Raw genomic sequence first — 21,574 nt, forward strand, 5'->3', positions numbered from 1 at the left:
CGTTCTGATTTCATGGACAGACATTATTTTTTCACGCAGTGCTCATTAAACTTCTTTCCGATTATTTTACCACACTTGAAAACACGTGCGATTCTCCGGCTCAGTTTATGAGATAACACCCCATTTGTGCATTTAAACATCAAATTTCAGAAGAAAAATAAATGCCTTAATGTGCTTGAGACATTTCATTGTGATATTTTGTGCCCACGTCAGTCGCACTGGCGTACATACAACTTTAAAGTTTAATTCCAGTCATTATTCTCAAGGTGCATTTATAATTCACTCACAGCCTGACATATGTAATGTTCTGTTGTTTCGTAACATTCAGGCTGTAGATGTAATTTTCCACTATAAGGAGAATGGTGAACCTGGTGTTACCTACTGTTCAGATGTCAAGTTCTTGAAATGTGTAAAGGTTAGTGCATATTTAATCAGACAGTTCTTCGTTACAGAAAAAGGACTCATTTATATCTGTAATTGTTGTAAATGTTGTAAATACACAATTCAGTATAAAGGATAAGGGTCTAATATCTCAGGAGGTATGGAAAGATGCTGCAAATTGCTGGTTTTGGTCTTCTCTGGTCTTTTAATGAACATGGAGGACACCACCTGCTGTTGTTCTTTACACTGTCCCTGTTTTTTTTTTTGTTTTTTTTTATAAGTGAAATCCTTTTCCTCGGCAAGGAACTAGATAATAATAATAATAGGTCAGCGAGTGCATAAAAGCAGCTGCCTGTGAGTGAGAGAGAGGTAATTACGTTGGAAGGGTGTGAGAGAAATTAGTTTATCACAGGTCACGTGACGGCGTGCGTCTACGGGAGCGTGCGTTCGCGAGCGAGAGGAATAAAAGTAATTACATGTGAAGGTGTGTGTTTGTGTGTGGGAAATGTCGGGGCTTTGTGCGGGCGGGGGGGGGGGGGGGGGGGGGGGGGGGCAAGTGAGTGTCTTCTCTTTAAAGGGACTAATTTTAATCTATTTTGGATGTGTTCATGATGAGACCAGTCTCTTAGTCCCTGAGTTTTTTGGCACCGGAGGATGGGGGAAGGAATTACGCGTCGCGCAGAATTCAAAGGCGCACGCACCCATTACAAAAAAAACAAAAACAACAAAAATTCTTATTGCGCTTGGCAGTTTCAGTAAAATCATTGGGTATTATATAATGTATGTAATAAATAAAGTATGCTAATGCCCATATAACATTGAATTATGTGAAGAAATAGCAGCCTAAGCTAGCTAGCACCTCGACCAATGATTAGCCTACACAGAAGTGACAGGTCAAGTCAGTATAGGTCATCCTCACTTCAGTTCACTTCTAAGCTTTCTTTATTATCGCCATGGCCGTATTGAGAGACTGGCAAAAACACACTTGGGGAAGAAAATACATGTTTAATCTTAATATCTACATGAATATGTGTTGGACCGAGAGCGCGGGCAGCGTGGCCAGTGCAGACAGTGGTGCTCATGCTAAACTGCAGCATTTATATGTGAGAAAGAGCAATTTATATAATCATATAGATTCTGTGAAATGGAATATCAGTTAGGATTTTGAATATAATGTATTTTAAAACTTGATACACCAATAATGATGTGATAACTTTAGACTTCAGACGCCTCGAACGCTTCCGCATGAAGCCATTTTAAATGTACATAACCTCCTCAGCCTACCATTACCGTTCTCTCTCTTAGAAGAAAAAAAATAAAGAATAAAAAAGGGAAGGCATGCTTTAAGCAAGCTCGCTTCCGAGACGGAGCCCTTGAACTTTTCAAAAGCTTGAAACGCCCGTGTGCATGTCTGCGTTTTTAAGTACAAAAACAAGAGGAGGAGTTGTGATTTTTCTACCTCACCGAAGGGATTTCAGAATCCTCTTTCAAGACGCCTAAAGGTGCGTCGTTATGCATGCCTAATTTGTGTGTGTTTCAGCTGACGAATAGAAATGTATTAGTGGCAAATTTGAGTTTTGAGTCACATGATTTCACCTTTCAATTAAAAGTGGTGAAACAAATGCATTATTAGGTCAAAATATAACATATGCACGGGGTGGAGGCCAAACGTGACACACTGAAACTAGTAAATGTTACACTTGAGTTCAGTTTTAGTGCCAAACTGTGCAGTATTTCCTTGTCTTTTTCAGTCACATGTTTACTAGAAAATGCCTGAAACGAGAGATGTCTGGGGGGGGGGAGGGGGTTCCCTCCCAGACACATTGACACATTCACACAAAAACACATAAATGTTTGGAATAATTAAAACGAAAAAATGAAAAAAAAAATAATGTGACAAACGTGCAAAAAAAAAAAAAAAGAAAAAAGAAAATGCATCTGTGAGCAAGTCTGCGGTTGGTGTGTGCGTGTGTGCTGAGGCATATGCTTTTTAACTCTGACCCACATATTAGAAAACCCCCAGAGGAGGTGGGTGCGGGGGCTGTGCAGGCGTTATATTTTATAAATGCAGGTAGCTGGATTTTTAAGCATTCAACCAAAAATAATACCTGAATACACACACACACACGGCCACGCGCACAAATACAATAACATGCTTGAAATGTACGTTCAGTGTATCTGCATTTGAAAATGGGTAATAGTTTTGAAAGGGGCCGACACACTGTGTTACGAACCGCACTGCAGGCAGCAGCCTCGGACTGGGGAAAAGAAGTTGATCCGTTGCCAGTTAGCTAGCCAACAGGAAGTCAATAATCATTTTTATCTAGAAGTACGAAAGTACATACAACAACAACAACAACAACAAAAAAAAATGACAGATTGATTGTGGAGGCTGAGCAACAGGGAGTTCAAGGCTCTGGACTTGACGGTGTGTGGTAGAGATGTGACGTATGCGAACGAACCGAATCTTTTGACCGGCTCCTTAAAACGAAAGATGGAAACTGAGTTAACGCAAAGGTCTTTACTGAATTTCCTATGGGTTAAATAAAGTATCTATCTATCTATCTATCTATCTATCTATCTATCTATCTATCTATCTATCTATCTGTCTATCTATCTATCTATCTATCTATCTAGAATCAATATTTCTCAATAATTTGAACCTCCCAATAGAACATATGTTGATGGGACGTCTACGTTTAAATAATTCTGACCAAATCTAACACTATTGTTCCTCCCAGTGATTATTTTCCAGGATAAAATGAGTTACCACTTCTTAAAAATAAACAGGTACGAATGAGCCATTTGAGTCTTTTGTATTTGTTCTACTGACCGGATCCCTCCAAAAAGCGCTAAATCCCATCTCTAGTCTCCACCACACTGGACTGACATTTCGTCCTTCACACTCAGAAATACGTAATGCTTATTTTTTTATATTTACTTTTTTAAGCTGCTGGGACATGTTGGAGATTTTCATATTCATACATGGTACGGTAGCTCAGTCCACGCGGCGAGAGGGGCCACGCGTTCACTTTTTCTTCGCGATGAAATCTCAATCCACGACACTGCCTAAATAAATAATACACCACGTAATTTGTCTCGGAGGTGAAAGGAGCCGTCGTGCTGCGTGCGGGTGAAAATGACAACCGTGTTAAAAATGGTAATCAAATTAAAGTGGATATGCATTTTAGAAGTGAGTCAAACTAATCATAAAAAGCGTAAATCGTCCCAACACGTCGACAGCGGCGTCCGACGCGAAGCAAAGACCCGGCATGCTCCGGCGGCGCGGCGGCCCCTCGGCTGTCTACCTGGCTTTTCTTTTTTCTTTGTAGTTTTTTTTTTTTTTTTAAACAGCTTGCAGAAATGTATTTCTGCACAGAGCGGGCCGAAGTTCGCCGCCTTTGGCCTACTTCTTCTTTATTCTCTCTCTTTTCTAATCCCCTTTCTTCACCCTCTCCTTTTCTGCGCCGCGCCACCACCACCTCCTCTCTCTCCCCTTTTCTTTCCATCTCCGACTCCATTCATCTGTGCAGCGCTGCTGTGTCGATACATGGGCCCGAGCGTGCGGTTGTGTGATTGTGTCAGAGGAAGAGGGAGAGAAGCGAGAGAGCGAGAGGGGGGGAGGGAGGGAGGGAGGGGATGAACCAGGCATGTGCAATGAACAGGGGATGACACAGCACCTCAGAACAGGACATAAACACTCATGTGGCACGTGTGGTGCACAAGCGATAACTGTTACCTAGTGCTATTCAGCAGGATACGTCTCCAATTAAATGTTTTAAAATGATTCTATGCCACTCCAGATTTTACTACACTAAATTACAACATTTGTAGATATAAACAGCTAATAGTTAAATTACTCTTCTTTATAACAAAAGGAGAAGAAAAAAGAAAAGAAAATAGTCCTTTTCTTTGTTTGTTTTGCTTCAAACTGCAGCAGACACTATCTTTCGCGTCCCTTCCCCGGCGCGCTCTCGTTTCGTCTCTCTACAGGTCTGACGGTAGCACTTTTAATCTGCTCTTTGAACAAGTGCTGATTCTCAACAAGGGCTCACTTTCCTCCACCCCCCCTCCCACCCTCCCTCCGCAACAACGCGGGCGCTTTGTGAAAAGCACACACAGCCCATTTGCAGTGAAGAGACCGGCTGAAAAGCCACTTGTTCTTGAACCGCCTGGCATTGTGCGTCGAATAGCTTAAAAGAGAGAAAAAACACATTGGAAAAGCCCTTCAGCTGAAGAACGGTAAATACTATAAAAATGCTACGGAGTGAAAAAAAAACGAAAAACACGTCCAAAACAAGGGACAAAAAAGGGACAGAGAGGACTTACATAGGTCCCTTGCCAGCCCAGAGCCAACTATTCTGAGCACTTAAAACCCACCCGCTATTCAATAGCGCCTAGAACAGACCTTAATAGGGTTGACGAGGGCTGGAGCAGAAATTAACTGCACCCTCGTAGCTTTTCCTCTGTCCTCTCTGGATAGCTCACGTCTTAATTAGTCATACTGAAAGTAGTTTTATTTTAAAAATGCACCGTGAAATATGCCTTAAAACAAAATTTAACCTTGGGTCTCCTCTACGAAATGAGGCCTCAGGATTTGGTACTAATCCAGCTTTCATCATATAGGACCATCCCTTTTTTTTCTTTTTTTTTTGTGGCACAATAAGCCCAGTAAATCTTATGTGCTCACAAGTTCCTGACAACCATTCCCTAAATTATGGTAATATTGATATTCCTTAAATGTGATTTTGTCCCCCCACACTTCAGGGAATTCGTCGGTGGTAGTCACTTCACACCGTCAGGGGCTTAAAGCTATCTCAGTATAACATGCATAATAATGGAGCTCATGTGGAAAAAGGGATGGGTAGATTCTTCTGGTGGTGGTGGTGACTGGTGCTGGACTGCTGCATGGCGGTCGTATGTCAACGAAAAATTGCAACGATCAGCACAACATCATGACCACCGGCCTACACCCATGCTTCGTCGGTTTGGGATCTCAGAAATTTGGAGGCCGGGTCAACATCTTGTGATGTTTTTCATGTTTTTTGAGTTGTTCCTAAATTGTTTCAGGCTGCATCCTGCTGGGGATGGCTGCTGTCATCGAGGAGTGCCATTGCTATGGGATGGGGCGGTGTCCGGTCTGATCTTTGTGGGTGGTCCAAAACTTTCCCAGCAGAACATTCAGTTGTCACAAGATGGTCAGTGTTATTTAGTTTACCTGACTGATGTCAGAATGTTATGATGGATTGGTGTACAAGACGTTAATGTTGTTAAACCCATTGGCAACACTTACTCAAAATGATGGTTTGACGTATTGGGTGGTCAAACTTTTGACCGAAAGACTGAAATCCACCACAGTGTTGTTGTTTTTCTTTGTAATCTCAATGGGGTTGTTTTAAAGTTACTGTTACACCAAAAGTTCCTGTTTGAAACAATAATTGATGGTTCATAGTAAATCTGTTCACCCCTTCTTCTGGTTTCTGGGTGTGTACATTAACCGTGTACATTGTCCAATCACCATAGCTCATTGGTGGCACATCTATTGGCAAACAGCTGTTCTAGGTATTGGCAGTCAAAGCACTTCTAAAGCAACAATGGCGCACCTACCCAATCGTTCACACAAGCACAGACATATACAAAACAGTGCCGCATGTTGGGTTTTATTCAAGCACCATTCAGTATATTCCAGGGACCATATTAAAACACTAACCCCCTGGTCCATTGACTATTTACTGAGCTACAGCCGTCTAGTTTGGCTACCCAGTCTAAAATAGGACTACACAAATGTAAACCTCCACCTTGAACACCTTTTTACAGCAAAATCCATGTGGAAAAACTATTACAATAGCTAAACATGACTACATGCTTTGGGGAATAACCTGCGCTAATAAAGGGTGCGAACAGGTAGCAGCTATTTGTCTTTAACGAGCGCACCCAGTGGTATCATTTCAGTATATAATGAGACGCTTAAGCGCTGCATACACTAACAAACAATGCTGCAGTTAATGTAATTAATACAAACTACCAGCCGCACAGTGAAAATCTACAGACTTGTTGGCCCTCAAGGATGTAGGAGCCCCAGGGGGAAGTTCACTTTGCAGTCGGTAATCCAGCTTTGATTGTAAAGATTAATGAGGACATGGAGATGTGATTCACCAGCAGACACAAGTGACGGAGACTCCTCCTCTCAGCTTAGGTTTGCAGTATAGGCGACGTTTCTTCTTTTTGCTCGAAGCAGGGAAGTGGCGTGTAAAAAGAGTCGCTTTGTACAAAGGGTCACGGAGTTGACGATGAATCGGCACTGTCAACTCAAGGAAGGAAAGTCCGACTTGAAATTAGAAACCAAAGCGAAATCTGGCCACAGTCAGAGGTTTTTCATCGTTGGCATTTTAAATCTCTACCTGAAAATGGTCATAAACAGCGTGACCAATATACTAGAGGAAGTTATCTTTCTTAGAAATTAGTATTTGTTATGTCTTTATTTTACCTCAAACACAGAAAAACATGTCTTTGCTTCTTAGTTGCTGTTTTTACAATCATTTCTTTAAACAGATACTGTTTGTGATAATTGCTCATGGCTCATAATACGCTGTTGATGCCAGTAGCTGTATTTGTTCTACTGGCCTGGAAGATGTGCTCGCCTTTCCGCTATCTCTGAAAATCAATTACACCATTTTTTGTGCATTATTAAACAATCATCCGTACGTTCCACACATGTGTTCCATATTAAAAGTAATTAAAAGCTATAGACCGTGTCCATGTTCTTGACATGCAACTCTGCCAGAAATGTTGGGTTTCTTTGAGAGCAAAAAAAACAAAAAACAAACAGAACAAGACCTAAGAATAAATGCAATGGAATGCATGTATTAACAGTTCTAGAATAAATGTTCTATGATTATATTATACCTACCACCAACGACATTAAAACCACTGACGGGAGTGGTGAATAACATTGACCATCGTGTGACAGTGCAATGTTTGACTGGGAAACGTTTGGACCTGGCATTTGCGCGGATGTTACTTAGACACGTACCACCCACCTAGGCCAGACCAGACACCCCCAACCCACAGAAATGACACTCCTTGATGGCAGCAGCAGGATTCAGCCTGACACAGGCACACACACAATAAAGATGTTGACCTGGCCTTCAGATTTTTTAGATCCCAAATTGATCAAATATCTGTGGGATGCACTGCACCCAAAGGCACCCGCTAACAACATTCTGTTACCAGACACCACAGGAAATCCTCACAAGGCCCATGTCCATTCGCTGATGAGTCACAAATGTTTTGGAGGCACAAGGAGGACCTACACTATATTAGTCATAATGTTGTGCCTGATCGCTGTACATATAAATGGTGTCTTACTTATATATATTTATGATCAGTGGGAGCTTCTTTTTCAGTAAAACCCTGATCACGTTCACAAGAGCTGTTGCCTTGCTCAGTGGGACCAGAGTGGTTATGAAAAGGGAGGAATCCAGGTATTGAATTGGCATCCTTGCAGTCCCAAGCTTAGCCTTTAGGCTAGCGCTGTCCCAAAAATAGCTTCCCAGTGTATCATATGTGGGTGAATCCGGTAAAAAGAGAACTTTAACCGAAGAGCTAAATAACATTAGCCACGGTGAAAATGGTAGCTTCAGTCTGAGAAACAGCTGCAGAGGAAAGGGGAGAAAAGAGAGAGGAATCTCCCTTAATAGAAAATATAGAGACGAGGAGGAGTCTCAGGTAGGACAGCGAGAGTTGGGGAGAGATGGGGAGGGATCGTCAGGATTAGAAAACACCAAATGCCCAAATAATATACAAATAAAGAGCTGCTACTCTTACGACTCCATCAGTCATGTTTTTGAGTCACATTTCCTTTCCGTGCTGTTGGCTGACGGTGCGAGCACATACACTCAAGCAGGGGAACATGGGATACACGATTAAAGATTGACGGGATCGACCGGGTGCGCATAACGAACCCGCTCTCTCGCACGGCTCCCTGATAGACTATTGAGCTCTTTTGGAAAGTGCGAAAACATGCAATGCATATGTTCGGATAAATCGAGAAATCATCAAAGTACGCACATCAAAAAATAATTAATGTGCAGCGGCGTCTGAAAATGTGTCCGCACGCGCACAAACACCCAGACACACACACACAGAATCCCCCAAAGGCCTTCAGATGTATTCAAAATGTCTTACACGGCTCAACTATATATAGCTTCAAAGACCCAGATTCCCTATGTAGGCAAGGCACACACACACACACACACACACACACACACACACACACATAAATGCACAATGCTCTGGCAAAACATGCCAACACATTAGCACAATCTGGAATACTTGAACACTGCAATCTGAAAAACAAAAGCTCTTTTTCTCTATCTCACACACACATAGCAAGTAACGAGGTATGAAAGAGCTGGATAAAGGAATGAGACTAATGGAGGAAAGTTGCTTAATGACAAATTGTCAGATTGCAGAAGCCATTTTCTCTGCTCGTCATTTAGCTCTTTCATCCCTGAGCGCCGGTAAAATATTCCTGCTTTGGGCTTTTGCTCGGTCACACTTCCATTTCTTCTTACTCGTTCCGTTGCATTTACCGTCGCTCTCTTTCTCCCCCTCTTTCTACTTTCCAGACACGGGGGCAGAAGGCCCGTGATGTTGATGCGATCAAAAACTGGGTCATAAAAACGCACATGCTCAACAACTCCACCCATTCTGGCTGTAAACACTGTATAATGGGCATGGAAGTCCACTAATCCACCGCAAATGTGGCGTCTAATGGAATTCTAACAAATGACGTGTTTCGCTTTCATCCTCCAAACCATTTGGGGGCAGTATATAATAATTAGATGGGCTAGTTATTAACTTGTACAAAGAGAGTTGGGCTCATTCCGGTGAATATTGTGCCGCCTTATTTTGGAAAGGACATATGCAATTTGGTCAGTGGCAAGAAAACCCAAAACAATGATATAACAACAATAATAATAATAATAATAATAATAATAATAATAATAATAATAAAATGATAATGCATCGGTTTTATAAGGCGCTTTTTTTGATAGACACTCAAACACTCACACCCTGGTGGTGGTAAACTACCTCAGTAAGCACAGCTGCCCTAGGGCAGACTGACGGAAACATGGCTGCCAATCCGGGCCCATGGCCTCTAAGACCACCACCAAACATCATTCATGTGTAATCATACACCAATGGTGTTCACACTAGGAGCAAGATGGGTTAAGTGTCTAGCTCAAGGACACTAGGGATAGGGCGGAATCGGACCTTTCTGTTATTGGCTCTACATCCTTAGCTTCTGCCGCCCCAGTGCTTAAAATGTGTTTAAAGGTAAAAATGGTGCAAGCTTATGGCACAGTTTGATGTGTTTAGGCCGGTTGAGCCTGTAAAAGCAGACTTCCTCTATTTGCAATTTCTTCTACGGTATGTCATTTATATTTACCTCAAAAGGTAGAAGAAGAGTTTGAGCCCAGATATATTTGCTGCACTGATGTCACCGCCACTCGCACACACTGCAGAGGCAGGGCAGAGGGGCTTTCTCCGAAAATCAATAAATGTTTCTTTGGGATTAGCCAGATTTATTTTGGAGGAAAGACTGGTCACACCAGTTAACAAATTTATCAAGGATAGGGCCGTGATCTTGCCCCGCACCCTGCGGAGGACTCACATTTATGGACTCATTAGAATACCCATGGACAATGCTCTAACGCTGATTTGAATACAAAATGAATAAAAGTGGTGAAAGCACACAGCCATGTGGGGGTCCAGTAGAAGATGAGAGCGTACCGGACCCATCACACTGTGCTACAATGCACATTTCATACATTTAAAAGAACATTTGGCTGAATACAGTTAAAAAATAATGTGAATATAAAGCGAATGTCCATGGTTTGTATTTTCCATTCTTGGCATCTTTGACATTCCCCACTCCCATCCTCTACTCTAAAGCAAAGTTCAAAGGGTCCAACATGTCATGCACTGTCAGATTTGACATGTGTTCAGATGTTTTCTTAACAAGGGACATAACATAAGTCCCACAAGGTGATAATTATTCGGTGCCTTAGGAGACCTAACCTTTGCCATTGGCATACCAATAGATTCTGCATGCTAAGAATGATTGACTGTTCCAAGGTGCACTGGGGAATCTATGGAAATAAATACCGCAGTTCCCCGATACAACACAAGCATAGACCCCCGTCGATATATACTGAGAAGACAGTCTCCTCTCTTTGACCTAAACCAAGATATTTACACACAAACACTCAAATCATCTTCCAATCTGGCAGCAGGCTTGCCAGGACAGAATATTCCTCTGCATCCCAACCACTGACTTAATCCCTTCCCAAAGCAACCTTGAGTATTCATCCCACCTTTAGGTTGTTTACGGTATACGGCCTGCACTTGCATTTAGCTATTCTAACTTAGTGGTACCCAAATGTTTGGCAGTGTTTTACTATGCACACACCCTCTCACGCCAATGGTGGCGAAGAGACCACGCAAGGAAGTCTCGTCTTCCCCGAGGACACTCGAGGCGCGTGGATGGGCAGCAGATTGAATATCCAAACCTGTGACTAGTTGACAACCCTCTCTACCACCTGAGTCACAGCTGCGCACGTTGGCACGCCTCCTTCTTTTCATTATTATCTCCCTCGTAATAAGACAGCTTCTTCTGATCAGAAGCATGCTTAATTCGGAGGTGAGACACAACACAGTTGCCTTTTAGATTTAACAAGATCCATTGATGAGTGACTTAGCATAGTGGTATGATGATTTCTTTTTTGTTGATGTTTAATAAAAACTGAATCAAACTGAAAGGAGCCCCAATGTAAAGGTTTGTTGGCCCCTCTAATGATAGAGGTGAGTATGTTCGTAGGTGGTTCTGCTGTTAAAGATAACATGTTAACACTTCTTTTAAAAGGTCCTGAAAGATAGTTTTCTGTCAAACGATCAGACATAATTATATATTTTGACACGCCTATTTGGGAACTTCACACCATTTGGTCACAGAAAACCAAGACCTGGAGGTGCAACGAGGGACAGATTAGCAGAAAGGTAACAGAGAGGTGACCTGATTGGAAAACTGGGAGAAGGTGAGGCAGGCAGGAGACTGGGCTTGGGAAAAGACACTGAGGAACACTCAGAACGATGGAAAAATTAAATAGTGTGGCATAACCTCCATGTGTTCTGTGTGTTGATTATTAACACACCATAGAGTAATGCAGTAATGGCACACTAAAAAACGTCAGGTCTTAAAACTAGATTTTGTCATACTAGAAGGTTGTGGACAATGGATTTTCAAGAAAAATACAAAAAACAGAACTTGAAAAAGCAAATACAAACCAATATTTCATCACTTTGAATGAGACATCTTCCATGATGCGGTTAGAAAGAATAAGTCTCAAGCTTGAAGATGAAAATTATCCTCTAGGTGGCCACATAGGGTCATGTTTACTATGTCCGGTAAGTGGATATTTCCGATAAACTGTGGCCATAAGTTCTCATGTTGTAAACACAAGCTCCATCGTTGCAGTTTAAGGTCCAACGTAATATAAACCATCTTCTGCGTGGAGAGAACACGCACGTATTCTAATGCTAACGCTAAGTGAGAAGGATGAACCATAATCTACTGCCAAATTCAAATGGAGCTCGTAAGGTAGTGGTTACAGCGTGGGAGGTCACGTGCATGACTCCTATTTCCACACACCAAGGAGAACTGTAACCATGGTAACGATACAGAAAGATGACAATGGATATAAAAATGTGGGCTGCCAAAGTTAATCTAAAATCTCTCACAGGAAAACATGCCATCACTACATTTCTACTTACCTATTGGTCGGTGGAATTGATATCCAAAGAGCTTTAATGGCACAATGTCACTTTTACCAGTTTGGCATTTGGTCAATGTGGCGGCGACAGAAGTGCTAACCTTCAGCTCCGTGCCACCGTCAATCAATACCAGTCCCCAAAACTGACACTAGGAATCTGGGACCCCTGAGGGTTAAAAGGCTCTGGACGGTTGGTAATTCTAGCTTGAATGCACTCAAATACAGAAAATCATAAAATATGAAACAACTATGGTGTTCACATGCTCAACTCAAACAAAAGGAACTTTTTCAACATGGCCGCCCTAAGGTTATTGTAACCTTTTGCTCTGAAGGTCATCAAATGCATAGTAATGTCAATAAAGAACAACAATATATACGTATTAAAGTGATAACATACTAGGAAACAGAGCTACTTTCAATTGAACTAACTGCTCTTAGAAGATGAAAGCTGTGGCTTTCTGGAGCCCCACTCAGCAGGGCTGTCAATCATATATCACATGTCTCAAACAGTTACATGTAAGTACTGCTTCACTGTTACACAAGAAAGTGACCCAATCTGCTTCTTCCATGGAAGCACTCTGGCCATTTAATTACAGATTGACTAATTTCTTCATTCTTCATTCTTTTTTGTCCCATGATCATAATAAACACATCTATACGACATGTGACTACATGTTGAAATGTTACAGTACATGGCTTATCTTGTAAATAGAAGCCACGCACTGATACCCAACACTCCCACTGAAAGACACAGTGAAAAGCCTAATCCACAAACCTATTTTACTACATTGCACAGATATGCATGCATGAGTGAACCCACAGACGCCCTTCTGTTAATAAAAAGCCTCATCTAAAATCACCAAGCCTGAAGTATGGACAGATATATTTACATATATACGCATATATACACAGGCATCGTAAAGCTTTTGATGTCATGAACAACCCTGACCCGACTAAGAAATTCAGGCTCATATCAGAAAAATGACATTTGGATGTTTTAGTGAAAACACTTACGAAAAGCTTCCAGCATTAAATTAAACACACATATGTGTGATATATGTAAGAAAACATGAAAACAAATCAATTTATTTTCATGGTTGAATAACAGCTGCCACAGTCTGTATGGATACTGGATACGGATGACATGGACCCATCCTATATTTCCAACCTCTTAAAGTGTACATTGTCAATAGTGTAGTTCTTAAACCTTTAGAATAAAATAAAATAAAATAAAATACAGAAGTAATTTATTTGCACAGAATTATCCATTTTGTTCTAGCAATAATTCAAAATTCACAAAAATAATCCGAAATAAAAAACGCTGACCTTCGCTTCATCCCAACAAAATGTTTGATAAATACTTCAAGGGCAACCCTTCCACCACCATAATCCGAACAAAGCAATTAAAATACCGTAGTAACTGGAAGATCGAGTGCTAAAAAAGATAAATAAATAAATAAACGTGGGTCGCATCTTTCCCCCAAAACACAACGTCCACCCGTCGCACAGTGTTAAATGTCACAAACTTCACGGTTTTACAGGATGTAAACAAACTAAACGAATGAGGAGGAGCAGGGAAGCGCTGACCCATGAGCGTGCTCAAGAGATGTCAACACCGTGGAGCAGACTTGCCTCATCCTGCTTCAGCTTTAAAAAGAAGTGAAGGATAGGGACCTGGGTTCAAACGTACACCAGCGAGAGCGATGCCCCTGGAACGCTGCGCATTCACAGACGCCAGATATCCTACTGTTCTTTTTTTTTTTTTTTTTCCCTTTCCTCTCTTGTTTTGCCCTGTAAGTGGGAGCACGCAGTTCCACTCCACTTCCCATGTCCAGCAGCAGATAAACAGAATGTATACATGATGCATATTCCTGCGCACGCACACACACACACACACGCGCGCGCGCACACACACACTCACCTGCTGTAAATACATGAAGGTGAGAGCTGCGCAGGACAGCTGAGGACAGGCATCCACGTTGGGTAACGCCACGCATGTTCCTCCAGGATGCTGCATGTTCCCTCCTCTGGCTGACAACACAAACCCCCTCAACCCCGACAATACACGAGCCCCGGTCTGAGCGGCGAGGCAGGGAGAGAGGATGAGAGAGAGAGAGAGGGAGAGAGAGAGAGAAAGAGAGTAATAAAGAAAAGAAAGACTGAAAGAAAGAGAGAGGCTGGTAGACAGTGAGCAGAGAGACGGAGCTTCAAAGGAAGCAGCAGCCGGTCCCGTGCGATGGAGACCTGAGTGTTTTCTGCTCACAAGAAGGAGGGACGAGCGCTAACACACAGAGAGAGAGAGAGAGAGAGAGAGAGAGAGGGGGAGAGAGAGGGAGAGAGAGCTCTGCTGCAGTGTGTGTGACTCAGAGTGTGTGTGTAAGAGTCAGTGTGAGTCTGACTCAGTATGTATGTATGTATGTCTTCTGTGTGTGTTTGTGTGTGACTGTGTGTGTGTGTGTGTGTGTGGAGGCAAGCCAGCACTGTGACTGCGATCACTGGAGCGTGAGGGAGGCAGAAAATTGTCTATGTGTGTATGTGTGTGTGTCTGTGTGTGTGTGTGTGTGCGAGAGAGAGAGAGAGAGAGAGAGAGAGAGAGAAACAAAGAGAGAAAGAGAGAGAGGGAGTCTTGCTGTGTGTGTGTGTGTGCGCGCGCGCATTTGTTTCTTGCGAAGAAAAAATGCTGATCTCCCTCTCCCTCTCATTCTCTTGATGAATTGAAGTTCTCTGACATGTGTTACTGGAGGCGATCAAGGATGCTGACCGCAGCCTCCCTCTTTTCTCTCTCCCTCTCTCTCTCCCCCTCTCTCCGCGAAGTGCCGTCGCTCGCACGCGAAACTTTTTGAGTCATGCAAAATGGCACACTGAGAAAAAAAAAACAAAAAAAAAAAACACACATACGGCTCAGCTCGTCTCCACACTATATAAAATAAAGCGACACTCGAGCAGCGTTCACCCGTGAAATTTCATGTTGTAGGTTCTTGTTGTGGTTGTATGAGGACGTCCTGATCGCATGATAGCATGTTCTATGGCAAAATTTTGTTATTTTTCAAATTTTTCTCCAAGAGCCATCACCGCCCTCAACTCTCACATGCTACAATCAATGTGATATATGATGTGCAATAACTAGACGTAGACTTCCGGCTACACTGGTGCTGCTATTCTGTCTATTCCACTACCCACCTTCTATATGTGTTCTATATTAAACTCGGCCTAGTGCTATTTATAAATATACGTTATTATGATCATTTTTCAATTCTTCAATATTCTTTTTTTTTTATTTGAAACATGTTCAACAGTAGGGTGGCCTTGCAACTGCTGTAAACGTAAACATACAGACATACATGGGCTTTCACCTCCAGACTGAATAGGTTCTCTTTAAATTTGTGGGGGAAAAGTAAAAAAACAAAAAAGAAATATATATACACACACACACACACACACACACAGTATGTATGTGTACGGTATATATAAAAAATGTCTAATCAACCAAAGATTTTGCGACCTCCCTGCAGTACCTCCACAGACCCTCTAGGGGTCATGGACCCCCTGTTGAAGACCTATGGTCCCTTCTGTTTCTTTTTTTTATTTTGTTCATTTGTTTTTTTTCTGTGCAATAGATGGTTACATTTTTACCACTGCTATAAAAAATACATTTCAGAATTTTTGCATATTTATTCAGTATTTGTTTTTTAGTATTAGTATTTTAACTTCATTTTGTAAATCTTGTAAATAACACTGTTTTGTATATACTTTTGTTCTTTCGCACTGAAAGGGAGAAGCTCTCCAGTCTCGCTGCACAATGTATAATGACAATAAAGGCCATTCTATTCTATTCTAAAATTTCTTTTACAAAAAACATCTCATGAGATACATCGAATTAAATGTTCCACAATATGGTAGTAGTACTCATTTTAATTTCTTGCCACATCTTGCTGTTTTAGTCTTTTAGTTCTCCAGGGTTTTCCTCGTGGGAGCCAGCCACTTTTGGGGTTATTCCTGTCTGCCTGTGGGGGTGTCGTCCCTTAGGTCCCTTCAGCCTCGGGGGGGGGGCGCGTTGGTCTCCACCCAGGCCTCTTTTGTAGGGTTAGGGTTTGGGTTTGGGTTAGGGTTAGGGTTAGGGATGTGAATGCAAGGATGAGTTCGGTTTGATCTGATTTTGATTTAGTTCGATAGATCCTTTTTCACATAGGTGCTATTCAACAGCTTCGGTGTGGAAAGTTCAGAAAAATGTGTGATTAATCAAATTATGTATGAAGCTGGTGCTTTTAGGAGGCAGTAGAAACTTCTGCATGATTCGTAATATAGTCCTGGTATTTAATGACAACAACTTGGACACAGCTGTGCTATACTATACAGTAAACATCATGTTTCTTTTTTAAGAGCACAATAAAAAATAAATGCATAGTGATTGCAGTTGTCTATGGTGTGTCTGGAGAAAAGATGGACTCTGTAGTTGTTGTCCAGGTACAGCAGTCAAGAAAAGCCTCACAGAGACAGGTCGATGTGAATGGGACGCTTCAATCCCTCTCCATTCAGCTCGTGGTATTCACCCAGCACTTAGATCCAATATTCAGCCAGTGGCTTCTCCAAGAATCTCCACTTCAGACCCGTGTCAATCAATGACTCCTCCAATTCAGCTGACATCCCTGTCAACTTTGTCAAATCAAAAGTGTTTCTAATCCGCTCCTCTCCACCATGTATTCTGGGTAATACTCGTGACACTACATGAACCCTGACCACAGCAACTGTGCCGTGACGCATGTTGTATGTTATAAATATTAAGTATAATTTTAAGCTTAACCTCATACGTTTATATCTCGTAAACGGAGGTGTTTTTAGCAAACAACACACAGTGTAATGGAGCAAAGATTTGCTGCAAAACAAGGAGGTGGAGAAATGAAACGCCGGGCAGTACTGAAAGACGTGCGCACTAAAATGAAAAGCTCTTGACGTTTACTCAGTCTCAGCACAAGTCAAATAACCAATAATTAGCCCACAGACAACTGACTATCAAGCCAATGAAGGTCTTTTGTCTCCTTTAGTTCATTTAAGTTCTAGGCTTTATTGATGTGGCCATATTAAGGAACAGTGCGGGCTATACAGGGGGCGGAAAATGATGCGTCATTGTTGTCTTAAAGGTGCAATACGTGAGAAATTATATATTTTATGAAATGGTAATCTGATGACATACAAATTATATTTAAAAATGAGTGACTACAGTCTCAGTCTCTTCATTTAGGTATCTCAATACTATAGCATCAATGTGGAGATCACAGACTGTAAGAAAAGTGGACGCCATGACAGCTCCTCAAAAGTGAAGCCAAAGCATGTGGAGCTTTTTTTTTTTTTTTTATTCCAGTGATAGTTTCTGGGATAGGATCTGAGGGATCTGTGCAGTTTTTTTGTAAATTTCTGTGTAGTTGTAAGCGACTTAATGTCATCACCTAGCTAGCTAACAGAACACGTTTCCCCAGCGTGTGGGGAAAAGAGTTAGCAACTGGTAGTCTGAATCCATAATAGTGGCCTGCTTAACTAGAAAAAAAGTAGAATGAAATATTTCTTTGTAACTGGCAGAGATAGAGCGGAACGCAGTGTTAGCCAAATGCTGACGCAACTGATATAGGCAGGTTATTGACAACACTACGCCAAACTCGCAAGATGGCGCCGCCCATATTCCTGCAATTCTAGCCTTATTTTGCCCAACTGGAGGAAGTGGAGATGCATCATCCATTTTTTTCTACAGTCTATGGCTAATATAAAGACAAGTAACATGATAGCTGTTGAATGTTTATATGCAATAGCTTTTATTATAAATTACTGAATGGTACCAGAACTGAATGGGGTGGCTGTGGCTCAGTAGTTAGAGGTGGTTGTTCACGAACCACAGGGTTAGTGGTTCAATTCCTGGAATGTGCCACATAAGCAAGACAGCAAGACACTAAACCCCACCAATTACCTGATCATTTCAAAGGCCGTGAACACCCCTGTTCTCCAGTCACATTTTTAGTGCCAGCATTATCAGGATTTCATGTTCCCACAAATTAGAAATCCCTGCATGTGCCTAAGGTCCGACTACACTGCTAAAGTAGCTCGAGTAAGTCCAATAAATATTTCTGTGTGCTTTTTATTTTTTATTTTTTCAACCAGTCGATGCCGTGTATACGGTCCGCCTGCTACATCATTACTCTCCCATCATCAAAAAGGCGGCAGATGAAACAGACGCTAGCTGCCTTTTGGATGGCTGCGAGAAGACTCATCGGAGAAAAGAGAGGGCTTTTGGATTACGGCTCTGCATCATAGGAGCTGGCAGAAATCTCTCATTAATTTATACATGGGTGCGCCGTCGCCAGCAGAAGTACAGAACGTACAGTAATTGTGCTGAGCCGCCGACCCGCTCTGCGCAGGTGAGCTGCACTCATTCTTGGCATTGGGATTGCAGTATGCCGCTTGGCATCATCACACTCTCGACTGCACCTCTCCTCCCACTGTGGCGCGTGGCTAGCCACCAAGACACCGAAGCTGCCGCAGTTGCGTGAAGTAACCCCGGTGCAGGCCAGGAAAGTGCCTCAAGTCAAATTGCATTGCAGAAACACAAACACAGATGTCATAAGTTAGACAAACTTGTAATGTGGATGTGGCAGAAGAGAGGCACGTAAGAAGTGTTTTTGTCATTTGGGTTAACTGACCCTTTAAGAAGTGATCACGGACTAATACATAGGTGTAGGCCACATGTGTTATGACAGTCTGAGGAATTACTGTTGCCGTGATGAGTGTGTGTGCGAAAGGAACGAGGAGAGAGGGGGATTTGAACATACAGCCAAATATATAACTGTATTACGGGATAAAGCAGAACAGCGCAACTGCATGGCTGCAGGCAGCAGAGCCGCCTTTTATCCATTCGTTCGACTAAAGACACGCTCCCTTTTTTTCCCTCTTCCTCTCCTTCACCACTTTTTTCTCTTCCACCTCCATCCTTTGGGCACATTTTTTTATTTTGCTGCCTCACACACTCCGTGCACGCCATTAGCCGAGCCTCCGGAGCTCCGATAACACGCCAACACCTTCTCCACTATACTCTCGATTACAAGTGGAAAAACAAAACCCAAATTGACGGTGTTTCTCTCCTTTTGTGATGTATGCACTCACTTGCCAGTTCATTAGGTACACTGGTGAAAAGAAATGGATTCTAATAGAACAGCGCGGCACTGAATCTTATCTTCGTGATGACTCAGAGGCATTTTTGGAGGCTGTGGTTTGTAGTACTATTGAATCGCTGGTACAAGACCATTATTTTGACAGCCTCATTTTATTCAGTGGGCTAGGCTAAATAACAGTTTTATGTTCAACTCAATACAGTTTAACAAAAGCCTTAAACTACACAATCCAAAATGATCTTACAGTTGTACCACCTTGCTTATGCAGTCATGTAACTGTCGTAGCGATTTAGTGCAAGATTAGAGAAGATTTCTTTCCACGTGTTTCAAGTGTAGCTGTTTCGGTGCACCTAATGTTTTGACAATTGGGTATTTGCAACACTTAATTCAATTCAATTATTTATTTTAATTACTAATACGAAGTAATGTGTGTTAATGATAGCAACCGGTATACATGTGACCATTTTTTCCTTTCACATTACTAGAAAAAATAGATTTGTAGTCTTTTTAAAGTGCTATATTTTCCATAAACTAGCCCCCCAAAAAAGGGAAAACTTCTCCATTTAAACCACATGTGACAAAATAAAAAAGCGTGCCATCAGTGGCCTGTTAACAGAAAAGAAAATCATTGCTTGTTATAAAAGAAAGGGAACGAGCGAAAACGACATCTGCAATAAATGACTTGATAGGTCCACGGGGCAGAGCTGGCATTTTGTGTTTGTTCAGCGGCGAACGAGGAAGTGGATGCGACCTGAAGACATGGGAATGTAAACTTAAATGTCCTTTCTCACAAATACACCCAGAGAGAGGGATAAATATATATATATACAGATAGGGAAAGGCTATGGCCGTTTTTAGCGTTGGATAATATTGCTTTTTATTCCTCAATGGCGGCCCGAGCTGTTTGCGAATGTATTCTGTTTCTGGGTTGTTCGTCCGTCCCGTTCTCGTGAACGCAGCCTCTCAAAAGGAGTGCATTTCTTCATATTTGGTACAAGCATTCACTCGAGGATGAACTGATTGGAATTCGGTGGTCAAAAGGGGAAGGGCTCAGCGTGACAGCGCAAAACCATTTCTAGTCCATAACACCCTAAGGATTCACACTCCGTTTATGACAAAAAAAAAAAAAGTCACACACATGCTCCGAGGGGGTAAAACTATGGAGTGATGACATTTCACACCCGAGGGGTCAAAGTTCAGATCGACTGCGACAATATAATGTTGTCCAAAGATGTGTTTCTGGACAACATTAAATACCGGGACTATGAGATAGCGGAGATGGTGACTGCGTTTCACCTTTGGTCGGATAACTCACTTGGTGGGTGACACTAACCGTGGGTGCAAGTGGGATGAACGAGCTATTACAGAGTGATCTGCGGGTGTACACGCTGATGGATCCGAGTCTCCCAGGGAAGAACGGACGCGCACGTTCTAAGGAAGAACAGTCTGCTCTGTCTCGGAGCAGACTGTTCTTCCTCGCAACATGCGAGTCCAGTCAAGTTTTGTTTTCGTTTTTTTTTTTTTATTGCTATCAAATTATCACTAAGGAAAAACAGTATCCTTACTGAAAAAACTACGCTGCTGTAATCCTGAGTCCTGTTACTTATGTACAGTCCGTAATGTCTGTGTGCCAGCCAGTTCAGAGTGCCATTTGTCAGTGCTATTAAAAAAAAAAAAAAAAAAAAAAAAAAAAAAAAAAATGGTTCACTGAGCTTATTGCATCCCCAAGGAAATATTCTGATGCCCTAATTTGATTACAATATTATCAAGCAACTGTGAGATGAGCTGGCTATGACAGCCAGTATGTCATCATGTTTATTAGCCCACAAACATTTAGTTTCTGTAAGATTCGCCTAATAAGACATCACAGATTCTCCTCTGTATCTAATTTCTAAATATTTTATTCTGATTTTGGAGACTCCAAGTGATTATATCAAAATGTTTCGTCAAAGCTTCTGTTCTCCACACTTTGTTTCCCTAGTGACTAAGCCACCCAGCTCACCAACCTTAGGATTCTGTGCTGCCATGGCTAAATACTGAGGCCCATGCAGGTGAAGAAGTACTTTGATTATTGTGTGCGAATACTCAGTTTTACTCTCCTGAAGCCAGCCCAGGAAGTTCCTAAACCACAGTTGCTTTGATGCGTTGACAAAAGAAACAAACAAGGTACTGAAGCTGGGATGCGCTGATAAGGTTCCTTTT

At 42.0% G+C, this 21,574-nt stretch overlaps 1 protein-coding gene across 7 annotated transcripts in view; it reads right to left on the reverse strand.

Annotated features, from left to right (window-relative positions):
* Nucleotides 1-21,574, reverse strand: part of rbfox1 (RNA binding fox-1 homolog 1) — a 214,003-nt gene that overhangs the window by 102,578 nt on the left and 89,851 nt on the right. Inside the window, exon 1 of one of the 7 annotated variants that reach the window (XM_047571408.1) lies at nucleotides 14,140-14,450. The exons of the other annotated variants lie outside the window; for them this stretch is intronic. Coding sequence (XP_047427364.1) covers nucleotides 14,140-14,235 — 96 coding nt within the window. The 5' untranslated portion in view covers nucleotides 14,236-14,450. Of the gene's footprint in view, nucleotides 1-14,139; nucleotides 14,451-21,574 lie in introns of those variants that run through there. 7 annotated transcript variants of the gene reach the window in all.

Source organism: Mugil cephalus, chromosome 20, assembly GCF_022458985.1.
Source record: "Mugil cephalus isolate CIBA_MC_2020 chromosome 20, CIBA_Mcephalus_1.1, whole genome shotgun sequence".
Taxonomy (NCBI): domain Eukaryota; kingdom Metazoa; phylum Chordata; class Actinopteri; order Mugiliformes; family Mugilidae; genus Mugil; species Mugil cephalus.